General features: G+C 43.2%; 1 protein-coding gene across 2 annotated transcripts; it reads left to right on the forward strand.

Moving 5' to 3' along the window:
• Positions 1–432: 432 nt before the first annotated feature.
• USP1 (ubiquitin specific peptidase 1) lies at positions 433–16,601 on the forward strand. 2 transcript variants are annotated; one of them, XM_084528600.1, is made up of 9 exons: positions 433–543; positions 4,598–4,789; positions 5,589–5,712; positions 6,069–6,176; positions 6,534–6,694; positions 7,222–7,940; positions 9,055–9,225; positions 10,141–10,342; positions 15,001–16,601. In XM_084528600.1, exons 2-9 carry the CDS (start codon positions 4,620–4,622, stop codon positions 15,731–15,733), a joined length of 2,388 nt encoding a protein of 795 aa, XP_084384726.1. In that variant the 5' UTR covers positions 433–543; positions 4,598–4,619; the 3' UTR covers positions 15,734–16,601. The 2 variants fall into 2 exon arrangements, with proteins under 2 accessions (XP_084384726.1, XP_084384725.1); XM_084528599.1 differs by lacking the exon at positions 433–543 and adding an exon at positions 4,135–4,447.
• The last annotated feature ends 1,912 nt before the right edge of the window (positions 16,602–18,513 follow it).

The raw sequence follows: 18,513 nt of genomic DNA on the forward strand, positions 1-18,513 counted from the left end.
GTGGCTGTGTGCTGTCTGTGCTGTCAGGAGCAATGGATCCTGATCTCAGCAACAACAAACTGCAGCACGGAGGAGCACACTACTGAAAAGCTGAAGTTTGTGTACTGAAAAGCTGATGTTTTGTGGCTCAAGGCTCCAGTTCTCCAGTGGCTCAAGTTCTCCGTTTGGCAGCTGAAACGAACAGGAGCTCGCTGCAGGCTTTACCGTGGAGTTTACAGAACTGTGGCAAGTTCTGATTTATGATTTCCTGCGTTTCCTAAAGTCTGTATCTTTAAGGGTGCCTAATCTGAAGCTCGTTAGGCAACAGCTGGCCACACTCAGGTCAAACTTTCTGGCTAGGTTTTAAAAAGAAGGGACTGGAGCTGGTGTAACCCCTGCCTCCCTCCTGGTGCTGGTGCCCTGTGCAAGTGGCTCTGCCCTCAGCATCAGCCAGATCTGGTGGAGAACATCCCATGGCCAGGATGAGATGGCAGCTCTGCTCCTGCGGACACCAAGCCACAAAAAATGGACCTCCTGAGTTACTGCAAACGGGGCAAAACTCTGGTGAGTCTCCTCTTTCAAAGGCTCTGTGTTTCTACAGCAGTCAGATTGTTCCCATGTGCACCCACATGGTATTTTCTGGTCAGTATTCTCATTCTTGTGAATGGTTTTGTATTTTTCCAGCCATAGGGCATTTATCTAAGAGTTGTATTCCTCAAGAATGAAATAGATTTTGTGATTGTGACTGCTGGGCAGACAAGGGCAGGTTTCAGATCTTCCTGCTCTGAGGTCCCCAGGAGATGCCAGACCTCTAATTTATGTAGCTCAGCAACAACTCGAGGTCGTGGGGCTTTTCCCCTGCAGGGGACAGTGCTTTGTAAGGGAGCCTTCCTCCAAGAGTCCCCCGAATCCCATCCCCTGGGAATCTGTTCTTTCCAGGCATTTCACCTGGTTATTTTGGGCTGTGTCCGTGGAGATTTCTCGTCTCCCAGCGTGGTCATTTTTATAACACACGGCTGTGAAGTCAATAGCGCTAGACATAATTCAATCTTGCCCATGTGAGCATCTCAGGACCGTACACACGCAATTACTGCCTCTTGCACCTGCTCCCTCGTCGGGCCCCGTTCGAAACACTCCTTCACTGTAAGAAGCCTGAGCTGCAGAGCCTCTGGACAACAGCTCCTTTATTGAGCTTGCTAAGCCGCCATAAATATTTAATTAGGTGTTGCTCTATTTCTGGAGAGATACAGAAAAGAAACCAATTTCCTTACATTTGAACAGAACAGCACCCCGCTGGAGAGACTTCCCTGCATTAACTGGTGACAGCGAGCCATACATTAAGAGGGTGCATAGAAATTTGTGCGAAAGGCTGGCGAAGAGGAGGTTTCTCCTAAGAGTGGTGGTGTTGTAGTCGGTCTGATCACCTGGTGTGGGTAGCCTGCCTCTGCTGTGTCCTTGATTTCTTGTCCTTGGCTTTCCCCCAGAAAAAAACTCATCTCCGCGACATCTCTCTTCATCTTCCCGATTCCTACTCAAGAACCATCTGATCATTTCCCTGTCCTTTTTCATGGTTGAAAAATAAATAAGGAGATTAAAGAAGCAAATCCTAAAATGCTGCAACTGCACTGACCTCAAATCATCATTTGATGTCATAGAATTAAAATTAAATGCACTAAAATCAATAGTAATTAATGTTTTAATGAATATAAAGTTTAATTTAAAAATACGCTCTTTGTATTGTGAACAGTGAGGGGAACTTAAAGGTAATTCATCCAAAATATCTCTTTTAATTATATTGACTTTAGAAAACATAACTGACTTAAAAGTAAAGATTAAAAATTATGTTTGGTTTGGTCAAAATAATGATGATGGGGAATTAGCTAGCAGTTTACAAGCATGTTAAAGGAGAGAAATTATTTAGGGCAGGAGAAGGTTTATAAATGATCAGGTGAAATTACCAGTAGAAAAAGTCCAATGCATTCAGGAGGAGACCTGCCCCTGAGATCTACCAGGCTGCACATCACGTAAATGGTCTTGTATCATGTTTGTTAAAGCAGACAGCAAACCACGCACTTGACAGGGTAGACTTTTATTGAAATGCAATACAAATAAGTAAGAAACCACTTCGGTCATGCCATTTGACAGGGATGTGCCAGGAGCGCTGTCATATCAAACCCAAGGCTGCCTGGAACGACCGACTCCTGCCCTTGGAGTTTACTCCAGCCCAGGATTGATTCAAGGTCCAAACACCGACAGATTTCACCTGGTCCCAGTTGCACGGCCCTGTTACTACCACGGTCCTAATTGCCCAACAGCTCCCAGCTCCTGCTGAAGGGGCTGCTCAGCTTGCCGCTCAAATGGGCAGCATGAGGCAGATTTAATGAAACGTGGTATTAAGGAACCAAGCAGTTACGTGGCTTTGGGGCACCACCCACATGGACAAGACTTCCTAAGACTTCTTGTCTCATATGAGAGAACCTCTCCAGAGCTGGGTGTCCATGAGCTGGTGGGGTCAACAGAACCCATACGGGATCTGCCCACGGGTGCAGGGCAGGGCAGCAGACCCCAGACCCCTGAGGCACTCGGACAAATGCAAAATCCATTTGACTTCCACTGGGAGCTCTCTATCTGGCCAGCTTTGAGGCTTTGTCAGTCCTACTGGACAGATAAGTAAGTTTTTAGCTCAATATCTACCTTGAGCCTCTGAACCTTGGTTCCTCAGGTGATGGGCCTGTCCGTGTGCAGGTATATGAGTGTATTTTGCCCTGTAAGGGATAGCCAAATATGTGTAGCTTGTGTGTGCATGACTGTCAGAGTATCTATTGTTTCTGCCATGATTCAAACGTATATTTAAGGATATTGATCTACAATAATAATTAATTCATGTAGTGAGGTAAAAAAAAAAAATCCAAAAAGATCGCAAAGAACTTTTCAAAATTAAACTGCCATAAAAAACACTCTTTCGTCTAAGAGGCAGGCTTCCAATTTTGTTCCATCACTTCCACATCTGCCACAGCAAATTGCAAAGTTATCCATTGCTGTGCAGGAAACCCAAAGACATAAAGGTGAGCCCCCGGGGAGCTGCCTGAGGGGGGGAGTAAAACACAGGCACACGGCGAGGACGGGGCCAGCACTGAGACCTTTTGGAAAATGGTGTGGATCTAAGGCCAGTGCCTGGGTATGGCTGAAAGTCAGTTATGAGACTAATTGGGTAAAATATCTTAGTGAATAATTAGATTTTATTTATTTATTTATTTAACCAAAGTTTTCCTGTGAGTCATGGGTGTGATCCCAACAAAGAAGTGTCCTGCCTTACCAGGCTTTTCTCATAATGCGACTGGTAACACCAGCGCCTAAAAACTACACCTGCCACACAGAACCCCTCAGTTCTCAGACAAAAAAGTGAACCTTTGTAAGATTTCTGACATTTTGGGTCAATATTCAATTCCACGGCGTTGTAGCCTACAGACCTAATATAGCCAATTTATGCTTCGTAAGGAACATTTACTGTGGTGACATCGCCACCACAATTCTCCCATCTCACGCTAAGTCCCACGAGAGAAGAGCTGTGAGGAACCGGCCTTATGAGGCGTAAATATGGACCAATTCTCACAAATTTGTGAAGCGTGCGAGTGGCAATGGATGTATGGGCGAGAGCTCATCAGCAAGTGGAGCCACGAACAGATTCCTGGCTGAGCAAGGCGGTTCTGTGTAGTGCAGGTGCTCGTTTCGTGCACTGCTTGGGAACAGTTTTTTTATTAACAGTTTAATTATTTTTTATTAAAACGCCCGCACCACGCGCGTCCCCCCCGGGCTTCCCCTCAGGGCGGCAGCTGCCTCCCGCCCCCTCCCTCAACCAGCCGCGGGGGGGCGCTGCGGACCGGCCGCCGCCTCACGGCGCCTCCCGCCGTGATTGGCTGAGGCGGGAAGGGGCGGGGCTTCCCCTGGACCAATCCACTTCCCCCTCCGGAGGGGGGGGCGGGGGTGTCTGTACGGAATGGTTCGGCCCAGCCGCTCCTCCCCCCCCCCCTTCCTGTTCCCCCGGCGCGAGTCCCGGGCCTCGGCCAGGCCTTTACCAGCGCCCGCGCGCGCTCAGGCAGGACCCCGCGGGCTGCCCTGCACACTGCCTGATGGCGGAGACAGCGTTTCGGCGCCGGTACCACCGGCAGAGCGCTCGCTGGGGCATCTCCTCGCCTCCCTCATACAGCGAGCGGACGGATTCCACCCTCCTCTATGTCTCCGCGCTTCCAGCGTGCTCCCACCTCTCCTCCTCCTCCGGCGTTTGACGCGGGCAGCCCGCGGCGGCTGGGCGCGAGGAGCGCGGCGGGCGGGGGTCCTGGCGGCAAGGCAAACGCGCCAAGTTTCCCGTGGCGGGGCGGGCGGCAAGGCCGGGGCCCGCGGTCTCCATAGCGACGGGCGGCGGGGCCGGGACGGGCCGGGCCGGGCCGGGCGGGGCGGCCATGTAGCGGTGAGCGCCGGGGGAGGGCCACGGGGGCGGCGGGGCCGGGGCCGAGGGGCTGAGGGGGCCGTGAGGGACGCGGCTGAGGGGGCTGAGGGGTCGGTGTCGGGCTCGGTCTGGGCCTGACGCCGCCCCCCCCCCCTTCCCCGCTCGCCTCAGGCGGCGTTTCCCGTCCGGGAAGATGCCCGGGGTGCTCCCCAGCGAGAGCGGGGCGGCGCCGCGGGGCAGCCCGTCGAAGCGGAGCCGGCTGTCGCTGAAGCTGTTCCAGAAGAAGGAGGCCAAGCGGGCGCTGGACTTCGCCGAGCCGCAGGACGGCGGCGGGAGCAGCCCCGAGCCGCGGGGAGGAGACGTGTACGTGGGGACACCGTGTGTGTGTGTGTGTGGGGGGGGCTGCCTCGGGAGGTGCAGGCACGAAGTTCCCCTGGGTTACCTCGACAGAAGGCGGTTTCCTTTATTAACTTTATTTTAGCTATCAAACTTTTTACAAAATGAATTCTGCTGAAAGAACACCAAATATTAAAGGTCCCTTATGCTGGGAGCACAAGCGCCGAGCGTGCTGCTCGCTGCTGTGGGTGAATTCATCCACTCGCCTCCCTGCAGCTCGCGGGGATGTGGGATGGGAGGAAGAAAAGTTGCCTCATCACTATCAACCTGCTGGAGGCTTCGAGATGTGGGTCTGGTGTATCAGGATAGCACATCTCTATGCTATACACATCGCTATGTGTAATGCGCCAGGTTTTTTGTTATTTTTTTTTTACCCCTTCTGTATTTATTCTCAAGTTGTGCTCCCAGCAATGAATGATAAGAATCTGGAGTGAAGGGCAGTAAGGGAAAATGTGAGCTAGACCCATCGCACTTGTCTTGGTGCTGCCCTAGGAATGAACAAAAAACACGCAGAAGTATTGTTCAGAGAACTTTGCTGATTCCCTAAATCACTCCACTTCTTGAGAGGTGGGCGTTGGGATAATTGGCAGGCACACTCGCCTTGTAAACCTGCCTCTTTTTGAGTAGGTTACTAGAAAGAAGGGTTACGGTTGAGTTGGCCTGTCTCTGAGTACTTAGAATAGCCATGTGGGCATTCTCGGAAATGCTTTGACACCGTTTTTATTTGTTCTTATTAGTCATTGATTCTGTTTGCACTGTTTTATAGTGACCAGGTTGTTCCTGCAGCACAGCCTCCGTCACTTGTCAGCTGCGAGAGGAAAGACAACATGTTGCCTTTTGTGGGCCTGAATAATCTCGGTAACACTTGTTACCTGAACAGCATCCTTCAGGTAAGAGCATGTCACGGGGCCTCAAAAAGATCCTTTTGTTTTGGTTTAGATGAGATTCTTAGTTTGACATTGTATGGAAGATATCTGGGTGTTGCATACAGGGAATCTAATTACAGTTAGGGAAAAGAAAAAAAAGAGGACAGTGCAGGAAGTGGTGTGTACCATGGATTGCCTTGAATAATTAATTTGTCAGTTTAAATACTTGAGCCATGTCCCTGCCCTGAATAATCCCAAATCTTTGCGTGCTGTGCAGCAGCCTTGGGAGATGCAAAGCTAGTTGGATTGTAAGCATGGACGTGTGATGTCAAATAACTTAGCTCACCAGTTATTATTTTGTTTTAAACTGTTGCTTTTAGGTGTTATATTTTTGTCCTGGCTTTAAAACTGGAGTAAAGCATTTATACAACATCATTTCAAAGAAGAAAGAATCTTTGAAAGAAGAAGGCGAGCAAAAAGCAGACAAGGTAACATATCTCCCTCCGTGTTCCTTTACTTGTATTTGTGCGGGTGAGGCTATGTGCCAGGGCAGTACTGAAAATAGAGCTGTTTCCTTCTGTTTGTAAAAAGTTTTGAAGTATCGGGCTAGTTCAGGTAAAAATAAGCTTGAGAAGTTTTGAACTTGTGTTCAGACTTGGCAGTGCTCAGGGTTTCTTTTCTACTGGCAGAAGAGCAGTACATTGACCTAAGCTTACTCATTTCGCATACAGGACAGAAAATCTGTCATGTTTGTTAGAAAACTAAGTGGGGACAGGAGAAAAAGTTTAACTGCTTGTTACAGACAAAACTGCAAGTATTTTACTCCTTTTACATTGTTATTGCAGGGAAATTGTAAAGAAGATCCCCTGGCAAGTTATGAGCTGATCTGCAGCCTGCACTCCCTGATTCTTTCCATTGAGCAGCTTCAAGCCAGCTTTCTCTTAAACCCGGAGAAATACACGGATGAACTCGCTACTCAGCCACGAAGGCTACTCAATACCCTTAGGTACAGGTTGTTTTAAACACTGTCCGAATTTTCGCCTCAAGTTTGGAGGTGGCTGTGATTGTACGGTACAGCGATAGGGACGTGGGGGGTAGAGGATCTTAAATCTGGGGCCTCATTACGTGGTTGTAGGAAGGAAGTTTTCCTACCTTTCAAAGGGGAGGTTTGTGTTTATTGTTACCTGTATGGTATCATAAGTTTGGAAGTAAATTTTGTTTCTGTAAGAACGTGATTTCAGTCCCACAGTGGATTTAAAGCAGTGGCTAGCCTGAAGTATGTAAGTACTGTTGTTGTCCTGGGAAGTAGCACTGCGAGGCCGCAGCTGAATGTAACGTGTGTTTAAGTGCTCTTTGGCATGAGGCTGTGGCTACCTTCCCATGGGAATCTGTGAGAGATGACTTCTTTCTAGGCCTGGAGGGGATCCTCCCCTGCTTTTGTAGCGAAACTTCTCTAATTTAAGTATCTGGTCATGTTAGCTAGCTGGTAATCTGCTCTTCATCCCTTTGCTCCTTTACCTTTGCCTTTAATAGAGAGCTCAACCCTATGTATGAAGGCTACTTGCAGCACGATGCCCAGGAGGTTCTGCAGTGTATCCTAGGTAACATCCAAGAAACGTGTCAGCTACTGAAGAAGGAAGAATTGAACAAACTCCCTTTGGAAGAGCCCGCAGCTAAACTGGAGGAAAAACTTGATGAAAATGTTGAGAGCAACGGAATTGGCAACTCTGCCGAGGAGGAGGACAGTGAGCCGAGTGGCCCTGTGGGAGAGGTGGCCGAAGACAAGCTGCTCAAAGGGAACGGGAAAAGAAAAAGTGATGCCGAAGGTGGCAACGCAAAGAAAAAATCCAAAGTATCGAAAGAACAAATTGCAGCAGAAGAAAATCAAAGACAAACCAGGTCGAAGAGGAAAGCAACGGGAGAAAAGCTCGAAAATCAGACCGATGCCATTGCCAAGTGCTCCACTGAAAACGAGAGTGCGAAGCCCACACAGAAGAAGTCACGACTTCGGTTAAACTGGTTAAAATCTTCGTGCAAACAACCCAGTATTCTGTCCAAATTTTATAGTCTGGGAAAGTTGACAACAAATTTGGGATCCAAAGACCCAGCGAAAGAATACGATGACTGTGAGCTTGAAGAGTCTTCTGGAAAGAGTGAAAATGGCAATAACATTAAAGAAGAGGGTCATGAACCAGCATTTCCTGTGGAAAGCCATAATGAAAAAGGAACTGAAAAAGAACCAAAAAAGGAAGGTTGGTGAACAAGTGTATGGGCTTAAAATTAGAATGATAAGGGAATTACTGTGCATTGGAAGTCAACATTCAGACTGCACTGCGAGCAGAGCTCTCTAAATACAGAATTACACTCTCAAAAATTGAAAAAGATGTTTTTGAAATTGTTTTATACACTTGTAATTTTTGTTTTATGCCCTGGCTTGTTTAGCTTAGATCTAAATAGGCCTTTCACTAATGTCATGTAATCGTTATTCAATATATATATATATTTTATATATATATTTATAAAAAAACATATTACTGGGTTTATATTCCCACTAACATTTGTCATCTATAGAAATAGGAAGTGAATTCGAAACATAAAGAAAACAGAATGAAACCCCGCAGGCAATGGGTGTGTGTCCTAAGCCCTTACAAGCAATATTCTCACCTTCCCTTCCTGTTCTTTAGTCCTTCCATATTTTCAGCCTTCCCAGGAACTAGGAAAGCCTCAGGACATATGCAAATTGGCTGGCAGGTGTGAATTTTGAGTGTCAGCAGAACAAGGTAACTGTTGAGGGAAGGGGCACAGTATGCGTTAGTAGTCACTAATGTGGAGCTTTTTTTCTGATCTAACCACCAATTTTTATGAAAACATCTGAAGGAATGCAGAATCTTTCAAGATCCTCATTTCTTCATCAGATTTGACTAAAATTGGCCAACTAATCCAGGTAAATATTGGAGGAGAGGAAGTGAGACCAAATACAAAGCAGGCAATAATACAAGTGTGATGCTCCTTGAGGAGGCTGACGGTCCGTACAAAGAAGGTAGTGAGTGCACTGATGGCAAACACTGTCTAGAATGTGACAAGTGAAACTTCAACTATAAAAGAAGGATCTAATCTTAGAACTTAAAAGTTTGAGAGCAAAGAGAAAGAGGCTTCCTGTTCAGTAGTAGGTAGTGATACTGTGAAAACTCATGTGATAAGCAGTTTTTTTTTTTTTTTTTTTTTTACATTACTCCTCTGTAGAATCCCTGAGGCACCACATATCTGACACTGTGATATTTTTTATCCACAAAGAGTCGCCAGGTTCTGTAGTGTCTGTTGAACAAAGCACGCCTAAGTAAGTTGTGTGGCATGTACTCTCTCTAGGTACGGAGCTGGCTGTTTTTGAACTAGTGGAGAAATTGTTCCAGGGCCAGTTAGTACTGAGAACAAGATGCTTGGAGTGCGAGTGCTTCACTGAAAGAAGAGAAGACTTCCAGGACATCAGCGTTCCAGTGCAAGAAGATGAACTTTCTAAAACTGAAGAAAGTTCTGAAAGTAAGTAATTACCGAAAAGGGTTGTGGTTTGTTTCTGCTTCAGACAGCCATTGAGGAAGGCGTTGTTCCTTGACAGTGCCGTATCTGTCCCTTGTTTGTGCTGGTTAAAATTAGAGGCTGTTCTGTTATCTCTTGTCCTGATTATCAGCGTTGTGTTTACAAAGTCTAAAGTTAATGTAGACGGATCCAGACACTATTAAAATCGCCTCAGATCTTAACGTATAACAGGCTGCTTACAGTCCTTCACTCGTGTACATATTTTCCTGCTTATAAATGAGTATTTTCTTTGATTTGGGTCTGTCCTTTCTTCCGTGGTAAGATTCTTATAAATGCAAGATTAAGCAGAAGAAATCTTTTCTTTATTTTTCTTATAATAAATGAATCTTGCTTTAAAAATCGATTTTTATATTATTTTTAGAGAACATTTTTGTTGTTACCTTAGTACTGTGTGCTTTACATTTGGGAACGTTAGTCCTCTGGTGTGAGCCACAGCTGGTAGCGAGCCGTGCCTGACTTTTACCTACTCTCAAAAGTAAGCAGTCAGCATGGCAGCAAGACACTGTGAATTTCAGAATTTTAAATAAATCATTTTTAGTGCTCATTGACTTAGTTCAGAGCAACTTTAACTATTTTTGTCCACCCTGTTTTGCTGAAGTGCTTCCATGTTCAGTGTGTGTACGTGGTGGTGTTTATATGTGTGTGTATGTTTCAAGTAAGAGCATCCATTGATTGGTGGCTGCATAATTTCCTGAAATGATTCAAAGATTGGAATACGTTTTCTATTTCACACATTGGGTATTCTTCACAGTGTTCTTGGTAGTTTTTTGTTTTGTTTTGTTTTTTTGTTTTTTCTGATGGGATGCATTGGAAATACAAATAACCATGTGTGTATGAATGTAATGATTCTCTTTTCAGTTTCTCCAGAGCCAAAAACAGAAATGAAGACTCTTAAGTGGGCAATTTCGCAGTTTGCATCAGTGGAAAGGATTGTGGGAGAGGATAAATATTTCTGCGAGAACTGCCATCATTACACAGAAGCAGAACGCAGTCTTTTATTTGATAAAATGCCTGAAGTTATAACAATTCATTTGAAGTGCTTTGCTGCTAGTGGCATAGAGTGAGTATGCTGATTCGCTATGTTATGAAACAGTGCTGTTGAAAGGGAAATCTTATCAGAGGAGATGAAAATGCCTTAAATTCTCCAAAAGCAAGTTTCTAGATTGAAATTAGGGGCTGTGTCTCACTGACTTAGCTTCGTAAGGGCTTTTTATTGTTAGAAGCAGTGACAAAAATTTATCCTCAGGAAAAAAGACTCTTAGGAGGCTTCTTGCCAAAAAGCTTTACCGCTATGCTTAGAACAGCTCGATATCCCCATGCTTCTTTTAACATCACCTGTGTGTGAGAGCTTAGAGGCATTTTTAAGTACTTCAGCAGAACAAGTGATGAGAACAAAACCGAATGCTACGCTCACAGCTAGCGGTGCTGTGGTCTTTAACTGAACAGCAGTACTAAAACTGGGAGGGGAGGGCTTAGATCAACACTTTGAAGAGCTAACACACTACAGACAAATTGCTAATGCTCTATTTTAAAGGAATAGATCAATGGCATTCATGTTCAACTGCCAAGCAATTAATTTGTTATATAATATGAAAATCCTTGTTTTTTCTACCATTATTCATACTGAGGAGTTTAGAGATTTCCTTTAGGGTGAGAGACATGATTATATCCCTGCAATAGGATACACAAATAAAACAGTGCCGTGACAACTTACGGCACAGCATTTTGCAGTAGCTCCAGTGAGATTCAAATAATGAGAAATGAGAACTTTTAACTGTACGATATTCCCCTAGACCCTTTAGAAAATTGTTAATACGACTGATTTGCATTTTTGAGTGATAGATGATTTCAATAACACTTGCAGACTTGATCTTTCCTTCAGCTTTTTCCAGTACTCACTAAAACGTAGCTTTTGCGCTCTGCGTTAACTTTGCTGGATGCTGCAACAGAAGAGAAACGTGCTGGTTGAGCATCCCCCCGATGGCATCTGCTTGAGAGAGCCAAGCACACTGCGCTGCTGCAGCCTGCCTGGTTTATAACCCTGCATAAACTGAGTGTTCTGGTGGCACGGCTTTGTTCTGAGCCTTAACAGAGCTCCTTTGTGACCTACAGTACATTATTTAGGCACCAATTGGCTTGGCTTTTTATGCACCAACTTCCTGGTGCTTAGCCATTCCCTGTAGGTTGGCTGTAGACCTTCAGAGTCATCCTGACGGCAGGAAATTAACACACGAAGCCTTCAGTGGCATTTTCTAACCATTGTGTCACCACTGGAAGTGGGTAGGACCTTTGGCACTAGACACAAAGTATGAGTGGAGTGACTTGTCACAGGACACGCTGTGAACTGATAACTGAGGTCAGTATAAATCCCATTGGTGAAGAACTATTTTCAGGGATTGTATTAGATATTTTTTTTACTAGTAGTTTACTAAGATTTTTTTGAAAGTGGAGTTCTCACCCTCAATTTTTAGTGCTTGTTGTTAGGAGTATTAACTTTCTGATTTGAGTGGAAAGGAAAAAACTTCCTCTTTGTAAGTCTGCTAACATTTCTTCTGACAACTGTAATGTTACTGGATAGCCTTTGATGTGAGGTGGAATCATTATCATTAGAGGTTATTCAAAAACACAACCTGAGAGAGAGAACCTGGACGTTATCTTCAGCTTGTGCCTACCTCTGCTACCTCTCTGTTTCTGTGAGGAAGCACTTGCAGCTTACAGGCTAACCTGCTGTCTGCTGAGTCACTTACCTCTTCTGTCCTGGCACTCTTCAGGTCCTTGCTCCAAAAATACTAAGACCTGTACCCAGGTCAGAGTGAATCCAGCCTCTTGTGGTCTTCCTCCTGTGCCCTTTGAATGTGTCCTGTGTTTTCTGCCAAGCTCTAGCAGCCAGAGGTTGAGGAAGTAGAAGTGGAAAAATCGAACGTAGTCCTGGAGGCAGTGATGAACCAAACTGCGTGGAGGATCGCTTCTCGGTTTTTGGCTTGGACTTTTTATCTTGGACAAAACCATGTCACTGCTAAACATACTGATTTGGAGTAATAACACGCATCTGCAAGTCAAATGGGGAAAGAGCCAAGAGAGCCAAGGCTAGTAAATAAAGTGCTGGCTTCCCCTACAGTAGCTGGAGTTGCTGTTACTACGGCGTGTTTTGCACTACAAGCTTTGATGGAGCTTCCCCCAGTTCAATTAACTTGTAATATTTATTGTAAAAAAACAAAAACAACAACAAAAAAAACTTGTTCTCCATGGACAAGACTGCCGTAATTTGTCCTTAAAAGTAGTACCAGATGGTTTTGCTGCTTTAACTAAGACGCTTAAACTGAGAATGTTCCTATCACTGTTCTCCTAGCTCCAATAAAATCTTTGAAATCTCGTCTGCTTCTCAGTCATGCTCTACTGAGTTTTCTGACAGCTGAGTTTAATAAGTGAAGAAAAATAAAGCAGAAAGCAGTGGTACTGTAAATAAATATTTGAAGTTAGGAGGGCTTTGCTCCATCTTTTTTAGACTGGCCTGCAAAGTGGCTTTTAAAAATAAAGCAGCCAGTGTGAACATCTACTAGCCTGGGGCTGAGTAATGCTGTTTGGCAAGGGTGGGGAGAGGAAGTACTGGGTCAGGGGGGTAAACAGCCCCGCGCTCAGATGAGGAAGCTATTCAGTGAACCGTGCACCTGGTAACATCTCATTCAGCCTGTCCACGATGCACAACTGGCATCTAAGAGAAAATTGAGGTATTTGACAGGTGAAATGGTATCAGGTAAGAGCAGGTGACTTACTGGTTTTAATGAAGTCTTATTCTGAGGTTTTGTAACTGTCACATTTGCTAGTTAGTGAAAGCAGTGCCTATGCCCTGGAGAATCCTTACTTGGCTTATTTAATGTTTTATGTGTCAGAAGAGTTGCAGTAAAATAGCTTAAGCCTTTAAGGTCTATAATAACTTGAGGTATTAAATCAGTACAGTGGGTAAAGTTCCACGAATTTATGCCTCAGAAATAGAACTGCAGAAGTCAGGTTTGTTGTGTATGAACTACTGTGCAGCAGTCAGAGGAGGCAGAGTACTTGGCATGCAATTTTTCTGTCTTCAGATTATCATTAAGAAGAACAAAAAGCTAATAGGAAAAGATTTCCTCTCTTATTCCCTCCTCTCCAAATCTTTCTGATGCTGGATCTCATTCAGAAAAAAAGGTAGAGCCTGTTTTTTAATGTTTTATTTTAATATGATTGTCATAGTGTGCTTGAGTGGGACTGCATTTCTGATCTTAGACTGTCAGTAAGCACTTTCTGAGTATCTCTTTCTGGCTAACAATAGGGATTTCCAGAAAATTTAAGATTTATTTCTGATGATCTGCTGTTTTTCTTTTGGTGCAGTCAAATGTTCACTATAAACCTAGGTCTAAAATGTGCCGAGGTTGGAGTTGAGTACACGTGAGTGACTGAGGGCACCTGTGTATGTGTGAGTGTGTTTGCGCTTATGAAGGTTTATGGCTGGGAACATCAGCAACACATTTAAAAGTAGAGCAGGATCAAAACTAAACCCAGTAGAACCAAAGCAATATTCTGTTAACTCCAATTATGCCTATACTGTTGTCTGTTTACATTTCCATTGGATTAAAAGTAATTATGAGCCTTTATTATGGGAAAAGTAAAGGTGAATAACAGTAGTTGGCTCTTTGATGCCCATGTTTTGCAGAGTTTGTGTTCTGCACTGCTTTTCCCTACAACACCCTAATGTTTGACTAAGACTGAAACATCACTGAAATCTCCTGGGACACCAGGAGATATTGTTAAATAAAGGGGTTAATTATATTGGCTATGCAGTATGTAAATCATGTAAAAGCTGAATGATTCAGAGAGGCTAATATGCAAAAGAGCTGATTAAATCCCGACTCTTTTTTTTCTTTCTAAACTCCTTAGAATTCTGTCCAAACTCTATAGAAGATCCTCAGTGAAAGGACTTAGGAATTTACAATGAGTGAAGTTTGAGCTGAGAGCGAGATGCTGTGTGTTTATGGAAATGCCAGACGCTTTTCCAAAGTGAATCAGTGAGATAATTGCATAAAGAAACTAAGATAGGACAGTTAATGAACAATCCCTAGCAAAAAGAAAGTTGCTTAATTATCCTTAGATAACTGTCCTTCGCATACCATTGGCAATACACTGCAGGGCATTAAGGTGATCTGAGAAAAACTGCCTACTATAGTAAAAATTCAGTTTCTTTGAGTGACATTTAGCAAGTGATTTTTTCAAAACCTTTAAGGAAAAAACCCTGCTTACTCTGTACCTTGGATGCTAAAGCTTATCAAAGCTGGTAAGCAGGTTGATGTCTGTAAAGAAGTGGAAGTATAATCACAGAAGCATGAATGATAACAATTAAAAACTCCTTTTTGTCACTATTTAAAGCTTACTTCAAGTAAGGAGGCATCAGCTTCTGAAAAGGGAAGTCCCTTAGTTAAAATACACGGCTATTAGGCTGTAAGACTTACCAGTACGCATACCTGCAAAAATCTCTTTATTGAATGGGTGCCTGGGGCAGATGCTCATGATAAGCAAGTAGAAAAAAGTAAGCAGCAGCTTTTCACATTTGTATCGCTCTGTCTCTCGTTCATATCTCTATGTTACTAATAGAAGAACAAGAATACAGGCTCAGTCTGTGGGCCTTTTAAAGCAGGATTTATTGTGTGCTGAGGGGGCAAGATGTCTAACTTTGTTTTTCTTCTGAAGGTTTGATTGCTATGGTGGGCTGTCCAAGATAAACACTCCCCTGCTGACGCCTCTCAAATTGTCGCTAGAAGAATGGAGCACGAAGCCAACTAACGACACCTACGGATTATTTGCCGTGGTAATGCACAGTGGCATTACAATTAGCAGTGGACACTACACAGCCTCTGTCAAAATCACAGATCTTAACAGCCTAGAGATAGACAAGGGAAACTTCATCACTGACCAAATGTACGAAATGATTAAGCCAGAACCACTGAACGAGGAGGAAGCGCGAACTGTCGCCGAAGACTACGATGACGGCGAAGTCTCTTTTAGAGTCAACGGGAATGCACAGCCAGGGAAAGTTCTGAACAAAAAGAACATGGAAGCTGTGGGACTTCTGGGGGGACAGAAGAGCAAGTCTGACTGTGACTTGTACAATAACAAACCAGCTAACGCTGAGAAGTTTCTTAATATAGTTACCGAAAACAGAAACCCGGAGTCTAGCAATACTAACGGAAGCGTGGAGTGCAGTACGGAGCACAGCGATCAGAACGGGGTTGCCTTCAGCGGACTAGAAAACAAAGCTTTGTACGTATTGCAGAGCCTGAAAGAGTATGAAGGAAAGTGGTTGCTTTTTGATGACTCTGAAGTGAAGGTCACAGAGGAAAAGGACTTTCTGAATTCTCTTTCTCCGACATCGTCATCTACGTCAACTCCTTACTTACTGTTTTATAAGAAAATTGTAGAGTGATACTGTATTTTGACTGTAAATATTAAGGATTTGCATACACCTATTGCCTGATTTGCATCAGGACTACCTGGAAGAAACAGAAGTTTGTTTTTTTGAAGCTACTGGATCATAAATTTTCTGGTCTTTGCGTTCTGTGTAAGTGGCTCAACTTGAATTAATAAACCATGCCCTAGAACTTAACTCACATAGTAACTTTTATGCTGAATAGCGATATTATCTTTTAGGAATACCGATTTGTATAGTTCCTGAATGATGCCTACAATACACGGTAGTGGTTTTAACACAGCTCTAGTTCTCAGACATGCCTCTTGTATTATTAGCTTTTTTTTAATAAAAGTTATTTGTATTCATATTCTGGAGTAAATGTATATTAACTAGCAGATTTCATCAGAAGTTGTGTATTTTTGTAACTTGCGAAGTAATACTTCATATATAGTCTTTGAGTAATCGACGTGGTTTGCTGATGCCATTCTCCTTACCCAGTCCTATACCGCTCAGTGCATCCCAAAGCACAAGAAAAGGGGCTTACAGCTTTGTTTAGTGTATTGGAAGGAGCTGAACTTAATAGAAATGTTTGATGTTCTAATTTACATCTTGTTGCATAGGTGTTAAATGGGCATAAGTGTAAATAGGTGTGATTAATACTTCAAAACAGGGAGCGTGTAGTGTAATTAAAATACTTTTGTACTTCTTAAGAGTAAAGCCCTCTAATATGCATATCTGTTTGGGTGGATTTGGAATTTAGTGGTGATCTTATAACAGTTAATTTGTACTTCGAGCTCACTGGAAGGTGAGCAAACGAAAGCATTTGGCTTGATGCTTTGTTGAGAATGTATATATGAAATAAAAAAAAATATGATATGCATCAGAGATGACTAAGTCAGACTTTGTCTTTGGAGAGGAAAAAGGGGGAAGTGGGAGTGGTTGGGCACGGTTACAGAATGGTTGGGAAATGATCCACCTTGAAAGGGAAGATGAGAGCGCTCTAAAGTAGCAGCATTTTGTGTTTTTAACTGTCTTGTACCACATCCTAACGCCACAGGACTTGATGACTACAGTAAGGTTTGGAGGCAATGGAAAAGGAAAACTATGATTATTGTAAAAACAAATGTTTGACATTTAAATACTAGAGATTAAAATCCAAACTCATCTATTAGATTCTAAAATGTTGAGCAGCGTCCTGTAAACTGCAATCAATCAGAATTTGAAATACATGGCATGGCATACACCAAGCTCTGCTGTCAGAGTGCAGATGACATGACGTGAAGTGCTGCTGCACAGACAGACAAGGAAAGATACCCAGCATGTAAGCACACCCTATTTTTCAGAACATGTTTAAGCTTTTTCAAATATTAATTATTTATAAGAAAAGCCCTAGAAACCTGTACCTGTTTATTCTCCCTTTTTTTTTTTTTTAACAATCTTTTAATCTTTTATTATAATGTAATAAACACTGAGATAAGTCATGAAAATATATTTGGTGTATTTTTCATGATCTGATGGACTGCTGGTTTTTGTACAGGCCTCGATTGCAATAGGTAAAACATGCTTCAGCTAAGAAAACCTGTACTTTCACTATGAAAGTATAAAAAAAGCTGGACTACCCTTGGAGCTGCCTATAACCTCATGCTGAACAGCTGTCTAATAATTTCTGCAGAGGAGAAAAATCTTGAATTACGAATTCAATGAGATACCAAAACATTGTAATCGTACTAAGTAATTTCACTGTCCAAAACAAGAAGTACTTACACTTTAAAAAAAAAAAAAAAAAAATCACCCAAAATAATTGTAATCTTACCTTGCAAGGATAGCCAAATCACATCAGAATGCTTTTTTTTTTTTTTTTTTTAGGGAGTTTGCTGAATTTCAGCCTGCAGAAAAAGTTTTATTTTCCACACTTGACCCAGGACATCTTTTTCTTACCCAGTTATAGGAACAGGAAATGTTCCGTGGAAACAAAATAGGGTTATATACAGCAAAATAGTGGAATAGTGGCTACAGTGCCAACAAAGACAGACCCGGCTGCCTTCCATCGTACCGTACGGCTTGAGAGGACTGGCCTGTGTAAGCGCTTGAAGGCAAAATGTCACCAGCTGGAATATGCTGCAGTAAAACCAGTCCCATGGCATGAGGATATATAAAATGTTCTTTCATGTTTTTTTTTTTTCCTTGTTTTGAGGTTTATTCAAATAAAGCACTCGCTGCCCTTCCTGAACTAGTAATACACCGCAGTAGCCGATGTCTTGCACTACACGTGACCCCTGGTTTGCTGTAACTGAAAACAAAGAGTGACTGCTCAATTTTAGCCTTCACTGATACAACACTCGAGTTTTACATAATTGCTGAGCTGGCTGTACTGATAGGCCATGCGGATTTATGCTGAAGGGGGGTTAGACAGTGCTAGCAAGGGACAGTTGTCCACAGTTTGTATTAAAACATATCGTTACTTCAGCCAGAAAATTATCTATAAGTACTCCAGTGAATTAAGGTTTTGTTCTTTCATGGTACTGGGATTCCAACCTCCCCCCAATCTATTTGTACATATTCCTAGCAATCTCTTGCAAAGTGACCTTACTCCCTAATATCTTCCATTATGAGAGTCCCCAACTCCCCTGCTACCTTCAACACCTTCTTAACATCTCCATGCTCTGCAATGAGCTTTTGAAATGAGGGCAAGGAAAGGAAAAAAAAAAAAAAAAAAAGGATTAGGTTAGAGGAATAGTTTTTCTTCACATCGGAACTTCCATGCTGACCTTTTGGTGTTACAACCCGTACCACAG

Source organism: Aythya ferina (assembly GCF_964211825.1).
Source record: "Aythya ferina genome assembly, chromosome: 8".
NCBI lineage: Eukaryota > Metazoa > Chordata > Aves > Anseriformes > Anatidae > Aythya > Aythya ferina.